Raw genomic sequence first — 23,885 nt, forward strand, 5'->3', positions numbered from 1 at the left:
AACCAAAGTTCGTTTATAACTCATATTGTATAGAAATAAAATAGATTAACTATTTTTTAACTAAAAATTAATTCAAGAATACTTTTTTTTGTTTTAAATAGAATTAAATCCTCATAAAATTAAACCAAGCCTTATATAACAAAAAGTAGTCTTCGACATGGTTATAATTTTTGGCCTCTTATTGTTTTATCTCTGACTTCCTTCATTTCAAACAAAATTTTATCTAAATCAGTACAGCAGTTTTTATGTGATGCTCGATCAAACAGCCAGGCAGCCAAACAGCCAAAGTTTTATAATAGTAAAAATAAATTTACAAAATTTGCAACTTTCTGAAAAAATTTCATTCGAAAATCAATTTTTTGGTTATATGAATGATGAAAAAACATAGTAGAAACTACTGATTAACTTCATATCATGGCAACAAATTTTAAAATATTCAGTTGCATATGCTAGTTTTTGATGACTTAAAATTAGTATAAATATTAACTTAAAAAAATCATGGACTGCTAGCAATCGTCATAATTTGGAGTCATAATAAACCATTTCCACTATATTCGACAATTTCTTGAACAATCAAAATTTATTTCGACATTTACTGTAATTGAATTTTGAATAATAAATAATTGAATCCAAAAATAATTTATCTTAATATATATATTTCTTGTGTGTGTCTGTATGTGACTGAACTCCTCCTAGACGGCTGAACCGATTTCGATGAAATTTTTTGTGTGAGTTCAAGGGGATTGGAGAATGGTTTAGATTTACCATTCGGTCCACTACAACTGTTTTTGAGGGCTCCGTACCAAAAAAATGAAATTTCATTAAATGGTGGGAGCGCATATAAATCATATCACATTATGTATACTATGTGTACTATGTATTTTTAATAGTATTCAGGTATTGTCAATAGGCATTTATTAGAGCCATATGCGAGCGCAGCGAGCTCTAATATCAAAGGTCAGGCCAAAGGTCGAAGGTCAGGCCACTCCAATAAATAGGAGTTAAATTGGGGTTTAGCGGGATGGGTTTAGCGGACAGGCTAAACGTAGTATAGGTATTCATGAATTGGAGTTACGTTTTTACGGGACAACGTCCGTCGGGGCCGCTAGTATTATAAAATAATTGATTTCTCAAATGGATTTTTAATTTACAATCCTTTTAACTTTAATAAAAGTTTCATACTTAGTAAAATATTAAAACGCTTATAATAAAATTGTAATAAAAAATCATGACCAACATACGATAAACAGGTTATTTCTTTATTTTTTCGGTATTTTAATTTTAAATTTAAACTAAAAAAAATTCACACAAAATTCTTAGAAACAGATTTATTATGTGATTAAAATTTTAAAATTTACACACAAAATAAATATATAATGTGGTCTTTTAAAAAAATTTTTTATAGTTACAAAGTGTTATTTTGTGTATAAAATGCACGTAGTTAGTGCAAATCAATAAAACTGAATCTATTAAATACAAAACTAATTAAAAAAGGATAATTTTTTGTTTTTTTGTGCATCAATTAAAATAAGAAAAATCTCTCTAATCAAATAGGGCTTTGCAAATGTAAAAAACATTCACCGTAAAAAAAAGAGCGGTGATGCCGGTGCTACTTGCACTATAAGGGAATTTCATCCGAACTAAATTCAATCAGATAATCGCTATTCACATCCACAGCCAATAATTCTCCAGCTATTCCTGAATGAAAATTTTCATAAAGTAAAGCCGTTTAATCCTGATATTCCATGTCGTATCACAAAATGTTTCTTTTTTGATCCGAAAAAATTATTATTAGTTTATTTGAAAACACAACCACATTGATAATCAGTCTTCAGCCTACCCATATTCTCATAAAAAACGCAGATTATGTCAATACAGATATTTAATTCTTGTACATTTTACTCTACTCTACTAAGTACTACATCTTACACGTTTTGAAATGACTACCATAATGCAGTTATAAGCAGTTCAGTTTTTGTGATTCTGCGTATACACATAGCATATAAAGATTTTAGTTTATGAATGCACAAAAAAGTGGTTTTCTATGAAACGATGAAATGGTATACATATGTCAAGTGAATCAATCAACAATTGAGGAATCACAACGAAGAATTCGTCATTTGAGACGAATATTTTTTATATAAAACTTGTTAAACAAGTCTAATAATAAATAATACATATTAAATTTTATTTTGTTAGTATAAAGTTAAGTTTTTTTTAAAATGTTTTTTATTCAATTATATTTAATGCAATGAGTTTGTAATGTGTGTTTTAACGTTTATTAATTGCTCATAAAATTTATATAGTGTCAATTAAAAAATAAACGAAAATTACAAACGTTAGCCGCTCTTTTTGTTCCGGGAGATTCATGGGAAAAATCCATGCAAAATGTCTGCATTAATAATTTATTAACAGTCACAGATGCCGTCTTATTCTTGTTCTTCAAATATAGACTCATTTTTAATACCATCCTGTAAACATTTTTTTCCCAAAGACAATAAAAAAGACCATTGAAGGTGTTACGGAAGGCTCAGCAAAGCGGGTGCCTATAAGAGAAACTTGAAGTTTTTGAGTTGCTTGTTGGAGGTAGCGCTGTCAAGTACAAGCGGTAACGGGTCCATAGGGGACTAGTTGTAGTTGTATCATGGATCACCCGTTTTTATTGATAGTTGTTTAACATTTTTCAAAAAACAAAACTAGCTCGAAACGTTTGCTATCCCACAGTGTGGTACATTTTTAAAGACTTCATTCCGAGTCCAACGTGTTATCGCACGTATTTTTACGACCGTAATTTCTATATTTCAAGAAATTTAACTTGCCGACTAGACTATAAGTATATATATGAATGCGATGAGTTATATTCATATCGTAACGTTGAGATATCATCTCATCGGTATCGGTTATTTTCGATAGTACTAGTAATATATCTTTTTAAATTATATTCAACGATTGATTTTTATATGATACTTTAAAAAATAAAAATAATGTTTTATTGAAATAATACATTCCTCACAGGAATCAAAACACAGTGAAACTAGTCTAGAGTTTAGTACCAAGAATATTCCATGGAAACCTGATACAAGAATATTATTTCAAGATTTCAAGAGTATTGCATGTAAATCCAAAAACAATAAACATAAAAGAACTCAAAAATGATGTTTTGTATATATTTTCATACAAACTTTCATCCCCAATTTCACCCTTTTAAGGGATGAATTTCGGAATATCATTTTTTAAATGACACCTGCAGTATCAAATTACTATCCTCTCAAAATTTCAAACTACTATCATTACCGATTTTGGCAGGGCATTGACATATCAGTTGCGACATTGTCTATCCCACCTCTTGATTATTACCCCCTCTGAAACGTTTCAGACTTTAAATAATAAACAAAAAGAATCCAATCGGAGCTTTTATTGGGAAATCCCGATTAAAAACATTCGTTTATGCGGCTAATATAGGTACGTTTTTTTCATTTGAGATATGAGTCGCAAAAACTGTAGATCACAAAAAAAAAATGATGTATAGTGTTGTTTTTACTGTAACAACATTTATGATTTTCTGAATTTTAAACATATTTTATCTGCTTTTTACTCATCAAACTATGATTTACTTGTATATTAAAATTCAGTATAATATCTGTAATCTGATATGTTGAAGGAAGCCAAATGTACTTTATGAATAATAAAAATTGTTCATAAAAATATTTATCGAATTTAACCAAATAAATATTTAGGTATCGATAACAATGTATGATTTTGGAATAATATTTACGCTTTATAAAATGTATGGCAATACTAAAAGTTTACAATAAATCATTAAGTAGGATCGTTTCAAACCTTTTTTTTCATGAAATATAATTTGTTCTAGAAATATGAAACTAAAAAAGTAGTAGCCGTTTCCCGTCAACTTTAGAAATAAATATCACTACATAAAAAACCTCAATTCTCCTCTTGTTTTTTATAGGGCTTCCATGACCTTCTTCCCTTAGGCCACATATATTCTTCCAACTTAACTTCAGTCTTCGACATAAGCGTTTATACCTCCTTTGATAGGGATTTGAGTATAGAGTTTGTCTTTAAACTTTTCCTTAAGCCAAGTTTGGAGTCAAAATTAAACTCTTGTAAACAAATTTCTGTCAAATCGTATATTTTATTTATCTGTTTTTTAGTGGGTTCCCATGATTTAACCCCCATTTTAAAGTTTATCGTACTGGTTAGGGACGAAAAATAGACTCGCGGTCTAAAACTGTACCGCTTAGGAAAAAACAGGCTATAAAAGATAATATTAAGATTTCATTTTGCTTATTATGTAATTTTTACATCATATCTGTAATAAAATTGCCTATAAATAAAAAGAGAGTAAATTTGTTATTGATATTTTGTATCACTTATCACTAGCCTGTTTTTGTTCATTCATAATTCAAAAAAGTGTCTCAAACTTTCGAATTTAAAAAAGTATACCTAAATTTTTAAGCAGATAGAACGAAAGATTGGTTAACCTCAAAAAAGTGACAGAAAGAAAGCAAAAATTGTGAAGCATATTTTAAACTAGGAACACAGAATCAGAACACAGGAAAACACCGCCTTTGACGTGAATTTTTTAAATTTTGTAAATTTCACCTATAAGAGGTATTTGATACACTTCTTTGGATACATTTTGTATTAAAATAAAACACAGTACCTACATATTTCTTTCTCCTTCTATCAAATGAATACATAAGTGAATAATCATTATTGCTCTTTCATTAATAAAATCATCAAAGTAGGTTAATTTAAACAAACAATTTAATGAAATAATTGAACAAAAGTCAATAATAAACTAAAAAGTTTAAAGTTGATGAATTAAAGTATAAAATACTTAGTATAATAATTGCATTAAACTTTATTGAAGTAAGTAAAGTAAATAAAATATATAATTATAATAAAATATTATATTAAAATGTAAAAATATAAAATATTTACATTTAGAGGTTAAACATCACCGTTTGAAAATATTTTAATTAAGTATCTTGTAATAAATATGGGCCATAAACCACATTTTTATATTCGTGGAATTATCACATTTAAACTATCACCGTTTGAACAAAAAGCATTTTATGGTTTTATACAACAAGATATAATTAATAATCTATTGATGATTATCAGGAAATCACCGTTTTGGCTACCACGTAAGTTTTATGAAGGTTCCTAAAAGACGTCACACTTTTTCTGGGAATTTTTGACTACCTACCCTTTGTCACAAATGATCACAGCAGCAAAGACCCTCCCCCTCTTGTCACAAATTAACAGTAAATAAAACAAAAACTTGTTTCAAAAGATGGACCTAACAGAAAAATTCTTTTCTCTTGCAGCATTTGCTATAGGCTATGCTGTTATGCAATGGGGTGAGAGAACGAATGCAGCACTTCAGCGTAAAAATCCAAAACAATATGAAAATGATAAATAAATACGTAATTTGTGGAGGAGCACCAAACATATTTTCGAAAAATATTTAAAATGTAATTGTATTTTAAATAAATATAATTGTTTGAAACTTTATATAGTTTTTATTAATTGTGTTGAGAAGAAGTATCGTAAATATCATAAAAGCTGTGTGTTTTCTAGAATCTAGAGCACGTTCGGAGAAAAGAAGATACAACAGATCAAACTGAAAATATTTGATGAATCTGTGTAACAGTGTGTATGGGCTTCGTTAGGAGTATGTAACATATAAATATCAAATTAAAGATATGAACACACAAACAAGCGTTAGAAATGGCATTAGTATCAAATGTATGTAATATTTATTAAGTACTGATGGTAATAACAATGATTACAACTATAATATGATTGTGAATAAACAATACTGACTAAATCAATTATATAAACAGTACAAAATGTACTAGTTGTTTTTAAGGTGATTGTAAACCTACATTATTAAAAAAAAGGTTTTTGCACGGTACATACATATAAATCAAATGCATGTTTTGTAGTCAAGTAAGGAGTTATTTTTGGCTTTACAATTCCACGCAACTACAAAAATATATAATATATTGTGTGCAAGTGATGCTTGTAAATTTGATAATATAGATATCGCTCTTCAATCATCAATATTCTAACTATAGTCGTCTCTGTTGATCAAATGATGGATCTTCAATGAACTCATTATTAAATTAAAATTTTGTTTTTACATCATCGGCAACCTTATATTTTTATGGTATTATTATAAACTACAAGATTGTCTAAATATTTAAGATAGTTTTTTTACCACATTTTCTAGATTTTTTGTTATAGAAATATCCAATTGAACAGGATAACCTTTATGATTCATCATTTTTTCAGCCAACTTTGAACGATAAAATAATAATAAAAAGCCCGGTGACCTAGAAAGTTTTTGTGATTTTTGAAAACTTTTTAATAAAAAAATTATGTGTTAAAAAAGTTTTATTGAAATCTCTAGTATTGTTAAAGTTTGACCATAACTTATTTTTGGCTTAATTTGAGAAAAAAAATTATATTTTCTATTTTGAAATAACATTTGTTTATGATTAAACTTAAGACCCACTGTATAGTCCTGATATTTATATAGTTGAACATATTATGAACAGTTGTTGTTGAGTAGTTCGTTGTATTGTAATTAAGGAAAACAATTCGAACAAATAACACAATACCTACCACTTTTATCATTACATTATAGTTTGTTATATATACAATGTTGTCCACGAATTTAACTATTATGTTATAAGTTACATCATATGAATTTTCTTTTAATGAACATTTTTATTTCGTTGATTTATTTACCTTTGATAAATTGGAGAAATTATAACGAGTCCAAATTAGCTGGCATTTCTGAACGAAAATCTGCCGTTAGCAGTTTCAGTTTTATAATAGCAATAACAGATGAGAGCCCCTCCCCCTATAAAACTTTGAGAATCCTCTCAGAAAATAGAAAACGATCAGGTACATTTAGAACCTTTCGAAAAAATTAAAGCATCTTCTTCAACACATGGGTCTTTCATGTCCCCTTTCCCACACTGATATTCACTTCCTACGCACTTTTTTTTAATTCTATTTACTGAAGGATTCGTTAACGCTTTGAATAAAATTTCGCAAGTAAAAAAAATGAAAAATATGTTTGCAACGTAGATCTGATTTGAATTTACATATGAAACACCCTATATTAGGCATCATATAAGTCATAAATTTTTCAATAAGTCGTAAATTTTGAAAACAATTTACGTTTAAAAAACAAAAATTTTACCTTCTTGGCGTAAGCTAGTTCTAATGAATGATGCAATTACCTGTAACAAAACAAAAAAATAAATGTAATTTGTATTATTACTAGAATAATTATGCAGGAAAATAATAATGTATTTTCTAGGTACCAAGCCTACCAAATTTTTAACCCCCGAACTAAAAAAAGGGTAAAAGTTTGACCATTATGTATGTGTGTCGTTCTGTCTGTGATATATTAGTTCATTCAATGTCGTGATTACCATATTTTGACCATAGGAACAATTGTTCATCAATTTCTTACATAATACTACAAATATAAAATTACACAGTATCGAATGTGTGTATTTTATAAACATTAACTTATTATTATTGTTATATGGCAATAGAAATAACCATAATACATATGCTGTTTGTTGTATAGTAAGTATAAACATAAAGGATTGTTGTTCTATGTATGTTTGTTGTATTGTTGTATAATTATCATTTGATTTTAATGTCAACTTTATTTTTATTCTTTCATTATACTTCGTAGGCAATAAATAATACATAAAAATCATATCAGAAATGAAATGTAAGTACTTAAACTGGTATAGGTACGTCCATGAAAATCTAATAAAATACACTCATATCTAAATTTACTAAGGTAGAAATGAGTGTATTATTATTATACAGGGTAGATCAAAGGAATGTGCTATATTGGTTTCAAATTGCTTTAAAATCGAAACCCACACATTTTAGTCCGTATCTCAAAAACTATTCGACCAGTCAACCAATGCACCCGATTTTTGTACTTTTTTGGTTAAAATTACCTTATATACTGAGTTTTATCGATATTGGAGATTAAATAAACTTTTCGATTTTTTGCAATTTTTTTTGCAACCTTTTGTAAAAATCGAGAAAAACGTTAAAACAATTTTTGTTTTGGAATTTGATGAAACTTGGTATATGGGGTAATTTTGATCCAAAAAGTATAAAAAACAGGTTAATTTAATGATTCGATGCAGAGTTTCTGAGATATCGCAATATTTGGATCGATTTTGGTCCGTATCTCAAAAACTGTTCGACCAGTCAACAATTGAACCCAATTTTTGTACTTTTTGGGTCAAAATTACCTTATATACTGAGTTTTATCGATATTGGAGATTAAAAAAACTTTTCGATTTTTTGCCATTTTTTTATGGGGTACCTCTTTGAAAAATCGAGAAAATCGGAAAAAAAATTTTGTTTTGGAATTTGATGAAACTTGGTCGATGTGGTAATTTTGATCCAAAAAGTATAAAAATCAGGATTATTTAATGATTGAACCTGTAGAAAGGTACAATTTCAGCGAGTATCATGAACAAATCTTCATTTTCACCAAAAATATTAAAATCCATGAAATTGTTCAACAACAAAAGGGCAGGATAAGTGAGGGCTATAACATGATAGTCTTTGTTTTAAAAGAAGAAATTTCCCAACAAAGCGGGCAGGTATCTGCTAGTTTTGAATATGAATTAACATTTCATTACATTTTTATCGAAACATCAACTTTTCAAAATAAAAGTGATCATTTAATGAACATGAATAACAAAAAGACATCATATCATATCATATGGGATACATCATAATGTTTTGTTTAAAATGTCAATAAAATAATTATATTTATGAATACATTATATACCAGCAGTATATACAATGAATTAAACAAAAATAAAATATAATAAATATACTAATGGTAATTACGTAATTAGTTTCTTTTTATTATGTTGTTTTACAAAAGAGTAATTGTTTTATGTCGTGATATATGTGTTTTTTAAATGTACTGTACTCGTATAGTTAGTTGTAGGTACATGTGACTTAATAGTGACTCAAAATCTGTCAGTCTTTATTGTGTCTAATCAGTTTTAGTCAAAGTTAATCGTTGTATCTTGAGACCGCTAGGTAAATCTTCTCTTTATATACATTAAAGCAGCCCTCGGACACCTAACTTAATATACGAGTAAGACAGTGACAACCTAATAAACGAGTAAGACAGAGAGTCTACATTTCTTTTCCTACCTCTTCTCTACATTTTTTTCTCTACCTATTCCTACCCGTCTCGCTTCCTCCTCTATGAGCAATGCGGACTTGGATAAAGAGACACACAATAAAGTTATAACAATGGTGACTTCGACTTAAAATAACTCGCCTATACCTGCATTAAAAGAAACCATGATTGACTGGCTGATCTATCAACTCATAACTCAAACCAATGAACGGATTACGTTGAAATTTGGCTCAAAGATAGTTATTATGTAGTAAGCATTTGCTATAAGAACAGATTTTTGAATATTCAATCCCTAAATAGTTTTAGGATGTTCAATATTTGTATGGAGTAATTCCACGAAACTTTTAGGAAACATGTAGCATTTAGCATTAATCCATGCTATACACAGTCTTTGAATAGACCGGAACATAAAGCGGTAAGAAATATGACTCCTTGACGCAAGTTACAAGTTGACTGTTGTTGCCAGTCGATTGCGTCACCTCTCGACATAATGCAACGTGTCGTCGTTTATCAAACAGTCAACAGATCGACTTTGATTGACGATTACCACAATTCTCCCGAAATATGGAATAACAAAATCGCCGAATACAAAGATAGAAGAATTAAAATAGTCTAAAAATCAATATAGGTACGTCCGAACCTTTATCACGTAAATGCCATGAATATTTTGATGATCAAACGATAATATGGCTAGTTGAGGACACAGTTAGTTGAATTTACAATCTGACATCAATATATGTACAAAAGCAGCAGACAGGTATATTGACACTACATTTCAACTTTTACGCATGCATTCAGTTAAAAACGCATTGAATCAATCATACCTACATCAGAATACATAGCACGTATTGGATCTTTAATTAGTAGCATTTCTATTCGATTCCAAATAATTTTGTATGCTTAAATGAGGAAGAGGAAGTTATATAATAACATACACTTTAATTCATTTTTCGAATTTAATTTTATGATAATACCTATATGAGTTTTACTAATTCTTTACCAAGACACTTAGGAGTAAGGTACAATTTAACACCGCAATTCATAAGGGATAGATATAATATATGGTGTTAAAGTGCTGCTTATGAATTTGATAATATAGATATCTCTCTTCAATCATCAATACTCTAACTATAGTCGTCTCTGTTCATCAAATGATGGATCTTCGATGAACTAGTAATTAAATTAAATTTTTGTTTTTATATCATCGAAAACATTATATTTTTATGGTATTATTATAAACTAAAAGATTGTCTAATTTTTTTATCACACTCTGTAGATTTTTTGATATAGAAATATCCAATTGAAAAGGATAACCAATATGATTCATCATTTTTTCAGCCAACTTAGAACAATAAAATAATAATAAAAAGCCCGATGACCTAGGGAGTTTTTATGATTTCTGGGAAACAAAAAATGTGTTTATAATGGTTCAGAAAGAAGTTCGTAACGTTGGCAAAACAAGAATTTTGGTATGGCTGATTTTATGATATGTTGTTCTTCTTGCTCTTTCAGTTAAAGTTTGGGTCATCTGGCTGGCGGTAGTGGTTGCATTTAGTACTGCCTGGCCTTAAGGTACAGGATTTTTTATAAAACACCCGCAACATGAAAATTAAAATTGTATATCAATAAATATTATATTCAATGAACCAGTTCTGATATATTATGTATACAAAATTATATTATAAAATCAACATGAAATGAAGTTTGATACTAAAAATAGTATTTAATTAAAATTTAATTACAAATATATTTATTAAAATTAAAATTGATATCAATCAAAACGCAATGTTATGTCTTTATATTTTAATTATAATAATATATAAAATAAAATATTATTAATAATATGATATTTATTTATAAGAGATCAAAATCATTAAATTGCATTTATCAATAGACAAACCTCTGTATACACTTGACTTCCTTTCAATTAATATTGTCCATTCAGTTAGCACTGGAAATAATTATAGAAATTATTTATTTGTGCAATAATATTCAACCATGCATGTTAAAAATGGAGCCACTGTGAGATTAAATCTAAAAATCATACCAAAGAAAAACACGGTGTTAATGTCAGTGCAACCCTTATGGTCCACACAATCATCTACCCAAATAATTGGGCAATTTCTCCTTTTTAAAACAAAGACTTTCACTTTCTAGCCCTCATTTATTTTCTTTTTTCTTCACTCCTCTCTTTTAGTTTTTCGGTGGGGAATTTTTTTGAAAATGAAGTTTCGCCCATGACACTCGCTGACATTGTAACTTTCTATTGGTCTAATCATTAAAAAAACCTGATTTTTATACTTTTTGGATCAAAATTACCCCATCCACCGTGTTTCATCAATTTTTTAATGTCCAATTTCGATAAAACTCAGTATATAATGTAATTTTGACCCAAAAAGTCCAAAAATCGGGTGCAATTGTGGACTGGTCGAATAGTTTTTGATCGAAAAAAAAAATCGATCCAAATATTGCGATATCTCAGAAACTCTGCACCCATTATTTACCGGAGATTGAATGTTTTGCGACATACTTGGAATATAAAAAATGGATGTACGGATAGTCTCAGACACATTGGTAATAGTATCGATAATGCTTCCTACTTCATATGTATTAAATATATAAACCAGAGGTATCAGTCAAGTTTTTAGCCACCATTTAAATTAACCCGAAATAACTTGCGCAATAAACTTAATGGATCTTTTTTTATTTCTTATTATGATAAACAACAAACTAATTCGCATAGTATTGCAAATGATATTTATAAATAATAGTAATAATAACAATATTCATTTATCATTAAACACAATCAATTGACTGAAAAATGGAACAAACCATGCATTGTAAATCCAAACTCAAATTAAATGGTTGATCATATTATATTTACTTCTAGTTTATCTTGATATATTAAATTGCAAAACACCTGATTAATTCTTTAGTCCCGAGTCAGTTGCGCGAAATAAAATGTCAAATAAGTTCGTGTGTTATTTTAATTAAAATTTATCAACTTTTTCAAATAAAAACTCAGTCAAATAAACAAGTAAAATTTACAAAATTTAAGAAAGCCCCAACAAATTTTTCGGAACTGAACCCTTAACTCGCATTTGAAACATATCTAAGAACACTCTCTAATAAATAGCCTTTTTTCTTAACGCCTTTTCCAAACTTGGAAGATCATCGACCATTTTTTAGATTTGTTCGGTACGAAGCCCTAAATTCTTGAAAACTAGTTAAGAACACTCTCCAATAATTTACCTTTTTGAACAAAACCAAAAAATCCAAATCGGTTCATCCGATTAGGCACTACGATGCCACAGATAGACAGACATACACACACAGACACACACACACACTTAGCGGTCAAACTTATAGCATACCTTTTTTTTAGTTCGAAGGGTTAAAAAAGAGATGTAGGCAGCTATCCTTTTCAATTCCAAAATTTTCCTATGTTGATTAAATTCGCGTAATTTACTTATTGAATATTTTTGCATACGTGGTATAAATAGTTGAGTTCAAACAGTCATATGTGTGTAAGTACTTATATAAGCTGTATCAGGTGTATTTACACTTTCAATTTAATACTCAAACAAAGATAATGATTATGATAGCTAGTTAAAGAATATTCAAACATATATGTTAAAATACATATTTCTATGCTCTTACCTCTATATATACAATAGTAATACACGAATATGTAAGTTTGTTACGCTTTCACGAAAAAACTACTCAATAGATTTTAATGAAACTTTACCATAATATAACTCAAACATCGGAATAACATATGAAATATTATATATAAATATATTTTAAATATTTAATAAACAAGCCGAGGAGTGGGTCTGGTGTAGCTCTTTGGGCCCACACAAATAACTTCCCAGTATAATAAAGAAATATAAAAACTATGGATAAAGTTTTTTAGTCAAGTTAGTGACGATAGAAATTTTTCCTCGAAACGGGGTGATGGCACAGCCAAACCGCTGGTAATCTATCTTCAAAATATTTTCTATTTATAGGAATTCGATCTACGACAACACTGTTCAAGGATGACCAGAGGTGTTAAAAGAAATATTGTCTACATGAATCGTTTTAATATAGTCGTTAATCACGCGATGCAATCAAGTTGTGCATGCTTAGATATTCCGATAAGCAATATTAGCATTTTTAATTTGATTGGAAGCAATCAAGAATTTGTTATTATTTAAAATTTATGTAGAAGAAAAGTATGAAAAAGAAAATATAAAGTCTGTGTGTACGGGGGTAATGAAGCAATCAAACCAGATTTTTATTATTAGTGTATCTAGATATAAATCTAGAACGAACAACAGATTGCAATCTACGCGTTACATATAATTTTTGCAAATGTGCTAAAAAACTGAAAATAAACAGAGGAAAGTTGCTAATATGAATGTTAGAAAAGGAACTTGGAAAGCATAACAGAAAAAGTTTTACACAGCTAACTAGAGATATAAAGTCTCATTGTGAAAGTCCTATTGCTTTATCCCTTGTCGATCGACTATAAATGACTTAATAGTGAAAAAACCTTTAAACTCTTTGGATAAAAAAATATAGAGATTTTAAATTATTTTGGACGCAATAATTCTTGTAAATTGAGAGCTATGTTTAATGAATGGTACTAATAAAAAATCACTGCAATCTACTGAGCAAAATATCGAATTTGATGGACTTTTTCGGATTTTGATGAATTAATTTTCGGTGATAAAGAGTATTTTATTCAAGGAATCCCACAATATTAAACAGGAAAATGTCCTTCTGTGAAACTTTTTCTAACCCATCCTAAAATTATCTTTGGATAGTTCTGATCAAAATCTCTCGAGGCTACAAAAAATTCCACAAACTTTTAAATAAAATGAAGAAATTTATATATCTACTTCTATTTATAAAACAGAAAATGTAATCCTTAAATTAAGATAGGAATTACTTTGATAGTAGATGCTTTTCTTAGATGCTTTTTGACTGTCTTTTTCAATTCACATCTGAAATATTGGATAGTCATTTGTGTCTGCATTAATTTAACTACAAAAAGAAAAAAAAAGCTACCTCATGCTACAATAAAAATATGCTGTGGAACTATCACTCGACTTCCATGTATGTAAAACCGTTAAAAATTGCGAGTCATGAAATGTAAGTGTCAAATATTGGCTAGATATAAATTATATAATACCTACTCTATATGTGTTAGCAAGTTTTGAGTTTTTGTGCATACATTTATAGCGAATTTTCTAAGTATTTCTATTTCATTTGACTATACTTAAATCAGCTCTGTATAAAATACTTATAAGCCTGCATATTGGAGTAAATGTAAAAGAAAATAGCGTCTCAAGTGATTACAAGACTGCGTTATATATAAAATGGTTTAATTTTATTTCATTTGTTTCCTTTGAACTTACTTTTTTTTGTAGTTCTACAATCACTTTCTCATATACAAAGGAGAAGTTAAAATATATTTTAATCGTCGTCCTTATACTTTTTAGATCTCACACAAAATATACGATTTTGTTTTTTACACAAAGTGATGTGTGTTGACGGAAATTGAAAAAATATATTATAAATAAACAATAAATTTATTTCGAGTAGCGTTAGTGATAAAATAATTAATGTCCATATTTTTGTGTTTTGCGAATTTCTTTTACAATTAAAGAATTTTTCAGTAATTTAAAACATAAACTATGTGTGTATTGAATTCTTAATATCCCATTCACAAACTATGCTTACACCATTAAATTTACTGCTAATGAACTTTTACATACAGACCAAAATCTCGAACGTTTTACACTTCCTGATAATTAATGAGTTAATATTTTCAAGTCATGTTTAATATTGCCGCGCAGAGTGAACAATTTTCTAATTTTTGACAAGCACTGATTAAAACCTAATCAAATTTTAATAAATCAAGTATGTAATCCTACTAAATTTGAGCCATATTTTTCCATTTTGTGTTAAGAATTAACCTAGCTGTAATATGTTTCAGGAATGTGGTGTCCTGGTCCCGGAATTAAGCAAATAAGTGATAGCTAGCGTAAAACTGACATCACAGCTGAAAAGAATGACCCAAAATTAGTGGGGTTCAAAAAAAATTCCAATAAGATCGGATCAAATTTGCCTATATTATCAAAAAAATCGAATTTTTTAACTTTATGACGTCATCAAAATCCAAAAAAACTAATTTTGCTCTATCACATCCAAATTTTTTCCAATTTTGATAAACCAAGTATGTAATCCTACTAAATTTAGGCCATATTTTTCAAATTTGTGATCAAAATTAATCTAGCTCTAATAAATTTCAGGAATGTGGTGTTCTGATCCCGGAATTAAGCAAATAAGTGATAGCTACCGAAAAACTGACATCACAGCTGAAAAGAATGACCCAAAATTGGTGGGTTTCAAAAAAAATTCCACTAAGATCGGATCGAATTGGCCTGTGTTATCAAAAAAATCGAATTTTTTAACTTTATGACGTCATCAGAATCCAAAAAATATTAATCTTGCTCTATCACATCCAAATTTTATCCAATTTTGATAAACCAAGTATGTAATTCTACTAAATAAGGGCCATACTATTCAAATTTTTGATCAAAATTAATTTAATATTAAAAGTTATTTCGAAGTTCGGACAATTCTCTATAGTAATTTCTGCTACAAGTTTATTTATAATATTGTAAATTAATGAGCGCCGTTTATATGATTCTTTGACTATTTGTTTTACGTATAAAACATACTTTTTGTTTTTTGCCTCAATTTCTGTTACGCCGGTGGCGTGTACCTCTCTAGTTACGGACCTGGACACTGGAAATTTCATATAAATTCTGACAACATTGTGTCTTTTTCGTCGATTTAAACAGTGCCTGCCTGCACGTACTGTACACATTCAGTTAGTATAAATAAACACTTATATCACTAAATTCTCTCTCTTGCTGGTTGAACTTGTTTGGGTTTTTTAATTTCCCGTCGGCAATCGTTAACTGGTTGAATATAAAGTTCTTCTGTTTGTTGCAATAGTGTTTTGTGAAGTACACAGAGCCATCCATATATTTATGTAATTTTTTACGTTACTTTAGAATGGGACTTTAAAGTATCAATGTTCGTCTTCTTAGAAACAAATATTTTTTATTGCATTATTTTTTACTATTTGAATATGTACTGATATTTAATGCACTGAACTTTTACCATTCAAGAAAAATTGTCTGCTACACTGCTGGTACCGATGCCTTACGAAAGTATAGATGTTTGCATATTTGGAACAATAAGTGCTTCTCGATATGAATCGTTACCTATCGTGGATTAATTTTTTACGAACTTTTTTTGGGAGGAACAATGAGTGTTTTTTTTACAGTGTTTCGCATTTAAGATGAAGACACCCTCAATATCGATTTTATCGGTCATACAGGGTGATAGGACACATATTGAAGATTCTTAACCGAAATCTGAACTTTAAACTTAACCTACTACAAATCGGCATCAATTTATACCTTCTTCAGAAACAGATACCTATTCCTGCACCTACAAGGTAAGAAATGACTGCGCAAACTTTCAAATCGATATTCGTATAAATACTGAAAATATGAGAATGTCTTCATTTTAAATGTGACACACTGTATATCTTTAGATGAAATACTTTAAACAGAGCTTCCTGGTATTCGAGTTCGTTCTCTTTTTGAGCATATGGAGAACTGCCAAAGAGTCCACTTCAGTGTGTCAAAAGAAGTAGTACGCCAATCGAAATCATGTGCATCGTCGTTTACGGGTGCGATTTTCATGCTCTGTACAAACTCTGCTGGCCATATACATCAGTATATCGTTTTCAAAATCATATCCAAATTTTTAATATTATATACTGTGTGTAAAATTCCTAACCCTCCTAAATGGGTAGATCAATATTTCTATAATGTATTCTACAAACGCATTTTGACTACAATATACTTTCCAAAGTGTTATGTAACTCATTCAATTTTTTCGGCACTTTCTAGACGATTTTTGTTTTTTTTTTTCGGACACTTACAAGATTTTATCCTTTTTTCTATTCTGTGCTTTCTTCGGAGGGGTGGGGAGTCATTGTCATCCAAAAAGGAGGACATACACATCTGATTTTTGTTTTTTTTTAAAGCCAACATCTTTAACATTTTATATGTATTTGCTATTAAAAAATACGGAAATAATTACTAAGGTTCACATATAACACCATAATTGAAAAACTTATTACATATATTTTAATAAATACATCTTCAGTCGTTAATTATAAATTTTAAGAACAGTGTTATATATTATATATTATAATTAATATTTCTTGAAAAAAAAAAACGTATATATCAAACTTACACACACACACACATACGTTAAACCCAATTAGTAGTACATAATTTTTATTCTGCAATTAAGATATGAAGCACTTTTTTTTTTAAACATATATTTGTAGAGGGTACCTTCAACCAATCCACCTACCACTGTTTCTGCAATTTCTTCTCTCAATGAGGACTGAATATAAAAACTATAAAACCAGTCCTACATCAGAAATCATATGAAAAATATAATATATACGTATATATATATATATATATAAAATTATACTTTTGTAAAATAAAAACTCATTCGTTATACAACGTATAGTAGAGTGAAATTACGCCTTGTGTATGGATTAAAAGTTCGAGCAGCGAAACTTTGGGGTTTTTCTTTTCACATCAAAATAAGTATTTTTTGAAATTTTTTACTTTCCCGGAGTGGTGCAACATGTTTAAAAAACAAAATGGCGTCAAAAATGAAATTTTTTTCAGAAATTTTATCATTTTTATTTTATATTCGCAAAAGGAGACATCGGTGCATATCCAAATTTGGTAGGTTTGTAGTCCATGTTAAGAACTACTCCTCATAATTTTTTGGTGGGGTTTGGTCCCTTCCCCTCCCAGTTATATATATATGTATACATACATATGGTAAAACAGTTCATTTGACTATAACTTGAAAAATATTCGATTGATTTTAATGAAACTAATATCAATAGTAGGTTTTACTACTTACAACTTTCGGTTAAAATTTTAGCGAAATCCGTTAAATATTTCGGCCAAAATTTCCAATTTAGGGAATTGTTTAAAATGGCTGCCATTTTATGCCATTTTGTCCTACGAGGTTAAATTTTTTTTTAAATTGTAGCATTTTTTATAATCTTTCGATTTTATAATTAGTGGCTTACCCGTAAAATGACTCCTTGATCCATATTTCTGCGAAAAACGGAAAATTTAACACTTACTGGAAATAATTGTTTGGGGGGTGTTTGGACTGGCTTTGGGGGGTGTTTTTTGCTTTGGCATGAGAAAAATATTTTTAAAAGAGGTCTATATGGTTTAAAGCAAAATTTTTAAGTTTTAACCCCCACGCTGTAAGGGGGAAGGGGTGTATGAAATAAATGTATCTTAAAAGATTTTAAAAAGAGGTCAAAATAGTTTAAAATGCTAAAGTAACCCAAAATTTTAGATGCTTTTATTAATATAGCACTTTTTACAACATACACCCCTTCCCCTCCAGCTTTCATATTTTTTGCAAATTCAAAATTTTTATGACGTATAAAGGGGTTTTTGGGGTCGCTGATCTCGAACTTTAGTTCGAGCTAGCCCAAATAAGTACACCCCCTAAAAATATTACAATTGTTTTTGATAATCTATTGCAAAATTCGAGATCAGCGACCCCAAAAACCCCTTTATACGTCATAAAAATTTTGAATTTGCAAAAAATATGAAAGCTGGAGGGGAAGGGGTGTATGTTGTAAAAAGTGCTATATTAATAAAAGCATCTAAAATTTTGGGTTACTTTAGCATTTTAAACTATTTTGACCTCTTTTTAAAATCTTTTAAGATACATTTATTTCATACACCCCTTCCCCTTTACAGCGTGGGGGTTAAAACTTAAAAATTTTGCTTTAAACCATATAGACCTCTTTTAAAAATAGTTTTCTCATGCCAAAGCAAAAAACACCCCCCAAAGCCAGTCCATACACCCCCCAAACAATTATTTCCAGTAAGTGTTAAATTTTCCGTTTTTCGCAAAAATATGGATCAAGGAGTCATTTTACGGGTAAGCCACTTATTATAAAATCGAAAGATAATAAAAAATTCTACAATTTAAAAAAAAATTTAACCTCGTAGGACAAAATGGCATAAAATGGCAGCCATTTTAAACAATTCCCTAAATTGGAAATTTTGGCCGAACTATTTAACGGATTTCGCTAAAATTTTAACCGAAAGTTGTAAGTAGTAAAACCTACTATTGATATTAGTTTCATTAAAATCAATCGAATATTTTTCAAGTTATAGTCAAATGAACTGTTTTACCATATGTATGTATACATATATATATAACTGGGAGGGGAAGGGACCAAACCCCACCAAAAAATTATGAGGAGTAGTTCTTAACATGGACTACAAACCTACCAAATTTGGATATGCACCGATGTCTCCTTTTGCGAATATAAAATAAAAATGATAAAATTTCTGAAAAAAATTTCATTTTTGACGCCATTTTGTTTTTTAAACATGTTGCACCACTCCGGGAAAGTAAAAAATTTCAAAAAATACTTATTTTGATGTGAAAAGAAAAACCCCAAAGTTTCGCTGCTCGAACTTTTAATCCATATAACAGCCTTTTTATGCTTAGATTTACTCCAGTAGTATAACACTTGGTATGTTCGCTTGCTGAATGAGTAGTTAGCATGTTCTTGTTCGTTGCTTTCAACTCTTAACTTTCATATGCACCTATATAGGTTATAGCTCCGAGTATATACTTGTACTTTTGAGTTTAACATAAATCCAATATTTAACAATTTGTTCATAAGTGAAATTTACAAAATTTAAAAATTCATTGACATAAAACAGGCAATAATTAATTAATTAGTGAGAAATATTGATTAATATTTTTGTAATCTAGATAGCAGTTATTTTAATATAATAAGCCGATTGAACTTTCATGTAGTTATCTCGCAGAGGTGATCGAAACCTCTTACTTTATTCCGAAAACTAGTTGCACTTATGTCCAAGGTTATCTACCACAAATCAAATCTACAAAAAATTAAAAAAAAAAGGCTAGAAAAACAAGTGAAAACAAACAATTGACTAAGTTAATCGTTGCAATATTTTGTAGAAAGTGTTGGATGCCAGTGCTTGCACTATTTATAATAAAAATAATCAACACAATTATGGCCTTTCGAAAGTAATTTCTAATCGATAATTTTTGAACTAGTCGAACTTACCTACAAGTTTTTTATTTCCTATCTTTTATAGTTTTCTCACAGAAACTTTATCTCTCACGGAAACAAAAGTATATAACTCTTTACAAGATGGGTTCTACTGATCTCAGACCCAATTGACCTATGTAGCTCATTTGAGCATTTAAACTTACTCTTCACGTCTTTAGCACGCTTTAAAAATTTCAGTTCGGTATTTCTTTTTGTTTTTCAGTTATAGTGCTGACAGAGTGACGGGCGGGCAAACGGAAATGGGCAAAGTAGGTGATTTTATGAGTACATACACCAAAATTATCTCGTATCATCAATATTTCTAAGCGTCATAAACTTTGGGCTAAAATAAGTATACCTTCATATATATTCCATATATACAGGGTATAAAAATGACCGAATATAGATGATTGTGCTGTAGCTATTTGCCCTTGTTTATATTCCAGTATCCTTGTCTCACATATTATAATACTTTTATAAACTCTGTACAATAAGATGGTTGGTGTTTAAAAGCCACCGGACAACAAGCAAGGAAAGGCATGCAATATAAATTTGAAGCTATTTTGATCTGTAGTTGTCACGATATCTCCAGCATGTGAAATAATTTTGTCATTTCAAAGATAAATTTGATTTGTTACTGGCTTCAACAGAACGTGCGTGGATACGTCAGTCAGGATTCCTTTTTTAAAAGAATATTAGAGATAAAGAACACGAGAGATTCAAGTTTTTAAATGAACTTAGTTCATATTATTAGTTTTTCGCTAGAAATGGATTTAATTCATCAAGAAAACGGAAAAGTTTTCTGATATTCCTCAAGTGTTGAAACCTCAAAATGTATGAATATCATTTTTAAGTTTTTATTTGAAATTTCGGGATATAAACAATCTGTGAATGTCTGTATGTGTGAAGCTACACAGTTTTTTTGTAGTTTGTAGGTAGTATCGATAAAAAACAGAAACAGCTCGATGTGTGCATTGTTTCACAGTTCAATCTAGCGACAGCTAAGAACTTTTTTCCCTATATCAAAAATCATTTCTTACTTCCTCTAAATCGGAAAATTGTTTCTTAACACGAAAGACTTTACGCGAGCAGAAAGCACCATCCAGTCTCCTGGGAAAAAGGTTTATACAATTGTTATGTTGACTTATAAGTGTAATCAATGAATACAATGATTACCTTCATCAGAAAGTCATTGGACTGGAGTGTACTGTGATGTACACCACGACGTGTTTCTATTTGCTTGTTACTACTTATTAAATGTAGGTAATATTAGTATGATGGTGTTAAAATCTATTTATATATGATGAATATTGAATTAAATTATATGTTGTATTTTTTTAATAATAAATTAATGTTTCGTGACTTAATAATTTGCAAATATTATTTTTTCTGCTAACATTATTATATTTATATAATACCAGCTACTTACTATAAACATTGACTTGAATATGAACCTTATAACAACTCTATAATACTATGTGTGTCAAAGTTTTTATATTTTTAATCTTCAATTCACAGCTTATAAGTTTTTAACAACTTCGAAACGTACTTATTTGTAAAGAATCTTGTTTGTATTACTAGTGTGAAAAGTTTGCTTTTAATACTATGGAAAAAAGTGTCGAAAGTGGAAAAGTGGAGAGACATCACCGATTTTAATGAAATTTTTTGTATCGTGTTTATAGGACCCTAAGGAACATTCAGCCAGCTTAACTTAGTCATAAGAGGGCATGGGGCTCCAGTGGAGGGTATCTTAGCTTATAATTGCCACAAGAAGGTATTTTTGGTCTATCAATACAAATCATATATCAGGCGAACTATGTCACGTAATTAAAAATTGTGCCGTTTTAGGCTCGAAATTCGACTTTTTGGCATAAAAACAGAAAACCTGTTATCTAAGAGGTATTTTTGGTCGCTGATTACGAAATTAACGTCAAATTAACGGACTGTATCACGTAATCTGAAAACCATGCCATTTTTGGCCAAGAATTTCACCTTCTTGGCATAAAAAAAGCAAACTTAGTTAGCTTATTAGTATTTATCGTTCCAACTTTTATAAGCTTGAAAATTCCTTACCTTTGATTATAAGAAATACTTATTATTAAATGTTATTATTTTCTTCAGCTGCATTGTACCATCGATTTTTTATTAAAAACACTTCAATCCGTTATTCTTTCATAATTTATGAAATATAAACACATGTTTAAATTATAAAATGTAAAAACAGATATTTTTGTTTGATAGACATATTAAACATTTTTTTTAATAAATTTGCATTCTTAATAATAAACTTTAAAGTTATTAATAATAATTTTTGTTTTATTTTAAAGCAATGACTATGCACTTTTATTATATATGGACTTTTTTTTAATATTATATATAAAGTAAAAGCCAAATATAACGTTTTAGAATAACTAATAATCAATGAAACAAAGTAGCAAAATCCACGCGAATAAGATCTTCAGAGCCCAGGTCATTAGTTTCAGATTCAATTAAAATTTCATTCAAAATGGCGACCACCTGATGCTATTTTGTGAAAAGCAAACAATGAATGATGGGGCATCATTGAATAGCTATTAAATAGACGATTAACGTAATAGATAGGAACACAAAGGAACACTCACACATTAATTTTATATTGAATTTTTATTACTTCCATATCTTCAGTTGCACTCGAAAAGCTTAGAAAATCGATTAACGTTAGAATCATCAAAATTGATCCACGCGTTATGTCTCTAGCGTGCCACATAGGAACACATATTTTCACAATATGACATCTGGTGGTCGTCATATTGAATTTTTATTACTGGCATATCTTCAGTAGTACCCGCAAGGTTAAGACAAATCGATTGACGTTAAAATCATCCAAATCAGCCTAGGCGTTTGTTCTCTAGTGTACCACATAGGAACACGCATATATAGACTGATAAAAATATTACCACTCTTTTGCGTTAATACTAATGACTATTTCTGACTATTTGACCTTTCTCTATATACAAAAAATTTGCTTGGAACCATTCAGTAGGCAGTAAAAATTTAACTTTTTAAAAATATATGTAGAATATGAAAAAATTATTGCTTGAGTGGAGATCGAAACCACGTCATTTGGCATTACGATTATGAAAAATATTAACATCCAAGGGGTTTTGTTTCAAACAATGATGTTATACTTAGTCATAGGACTTAGCGAAAAAAAACTGCATTTTATGCAGAAAGCAAGCCACTTTGCCCAGTGATACTAGGGACCAATATGAATGATTTCATCCGAGGAAACACAAATTTCATCCACTGGAATTCAAGATGGCGGACCTTTTCCAAAATGGCGTCTGCATACTTTAAAAAATTTATAGAATCAAAACGGTTGCACCGATTTAAGTGATTGAGGTGTCATTCGATTCCTATTAACATCTC

At 29.3% G+C, this 23,885-nt stretch overlaps 1 protein-coding gene across 1 annotated transcript; it reads left to right on the plus strand.

The window, feature by feature from the left end:
- The first annotated feature begins 5,022 nt into the window (after positions 1-5,022).
- Positions 5,023-5,474, plus strand: LOC123296656 (cytochrome b-c1 complex subunit 8-like). Its single transcript, XM_044878219.1, has 2 exons — positions 5,023-5,171; positions 5,355-5,474. The coding sequence occupies exons 1-2, from the start codon at positions 5,024-5,026 to the stop codon at positions 5,447-5,449; spliced, it is 243 nt and encodes an 80-aa protein (XP_044734154.1). The 5' UTR covers position 5,023; the 3' UTR covers positions 5,450-5,474.
- The last annotated feature ends 18,411 nt before the right edge of the window (positions 5,475-23,885 follow it).

The sequence above is a fragment of the Chrysoperla carnea genome, chromosome 3 (assembly GCF_905475395.1).
Source record: "Chrysoperla carnea chromosome 3, inChrCarn1.1, whole genome shotgun sequence".
NCBI classification, from domain to species: domain Eukaryota; kingdom Metazoa; phylum Arthropoda; class Insecta; order Neuroptera; family Chrysopidae; genus Chrysoperla; species Chrysoperla carnea.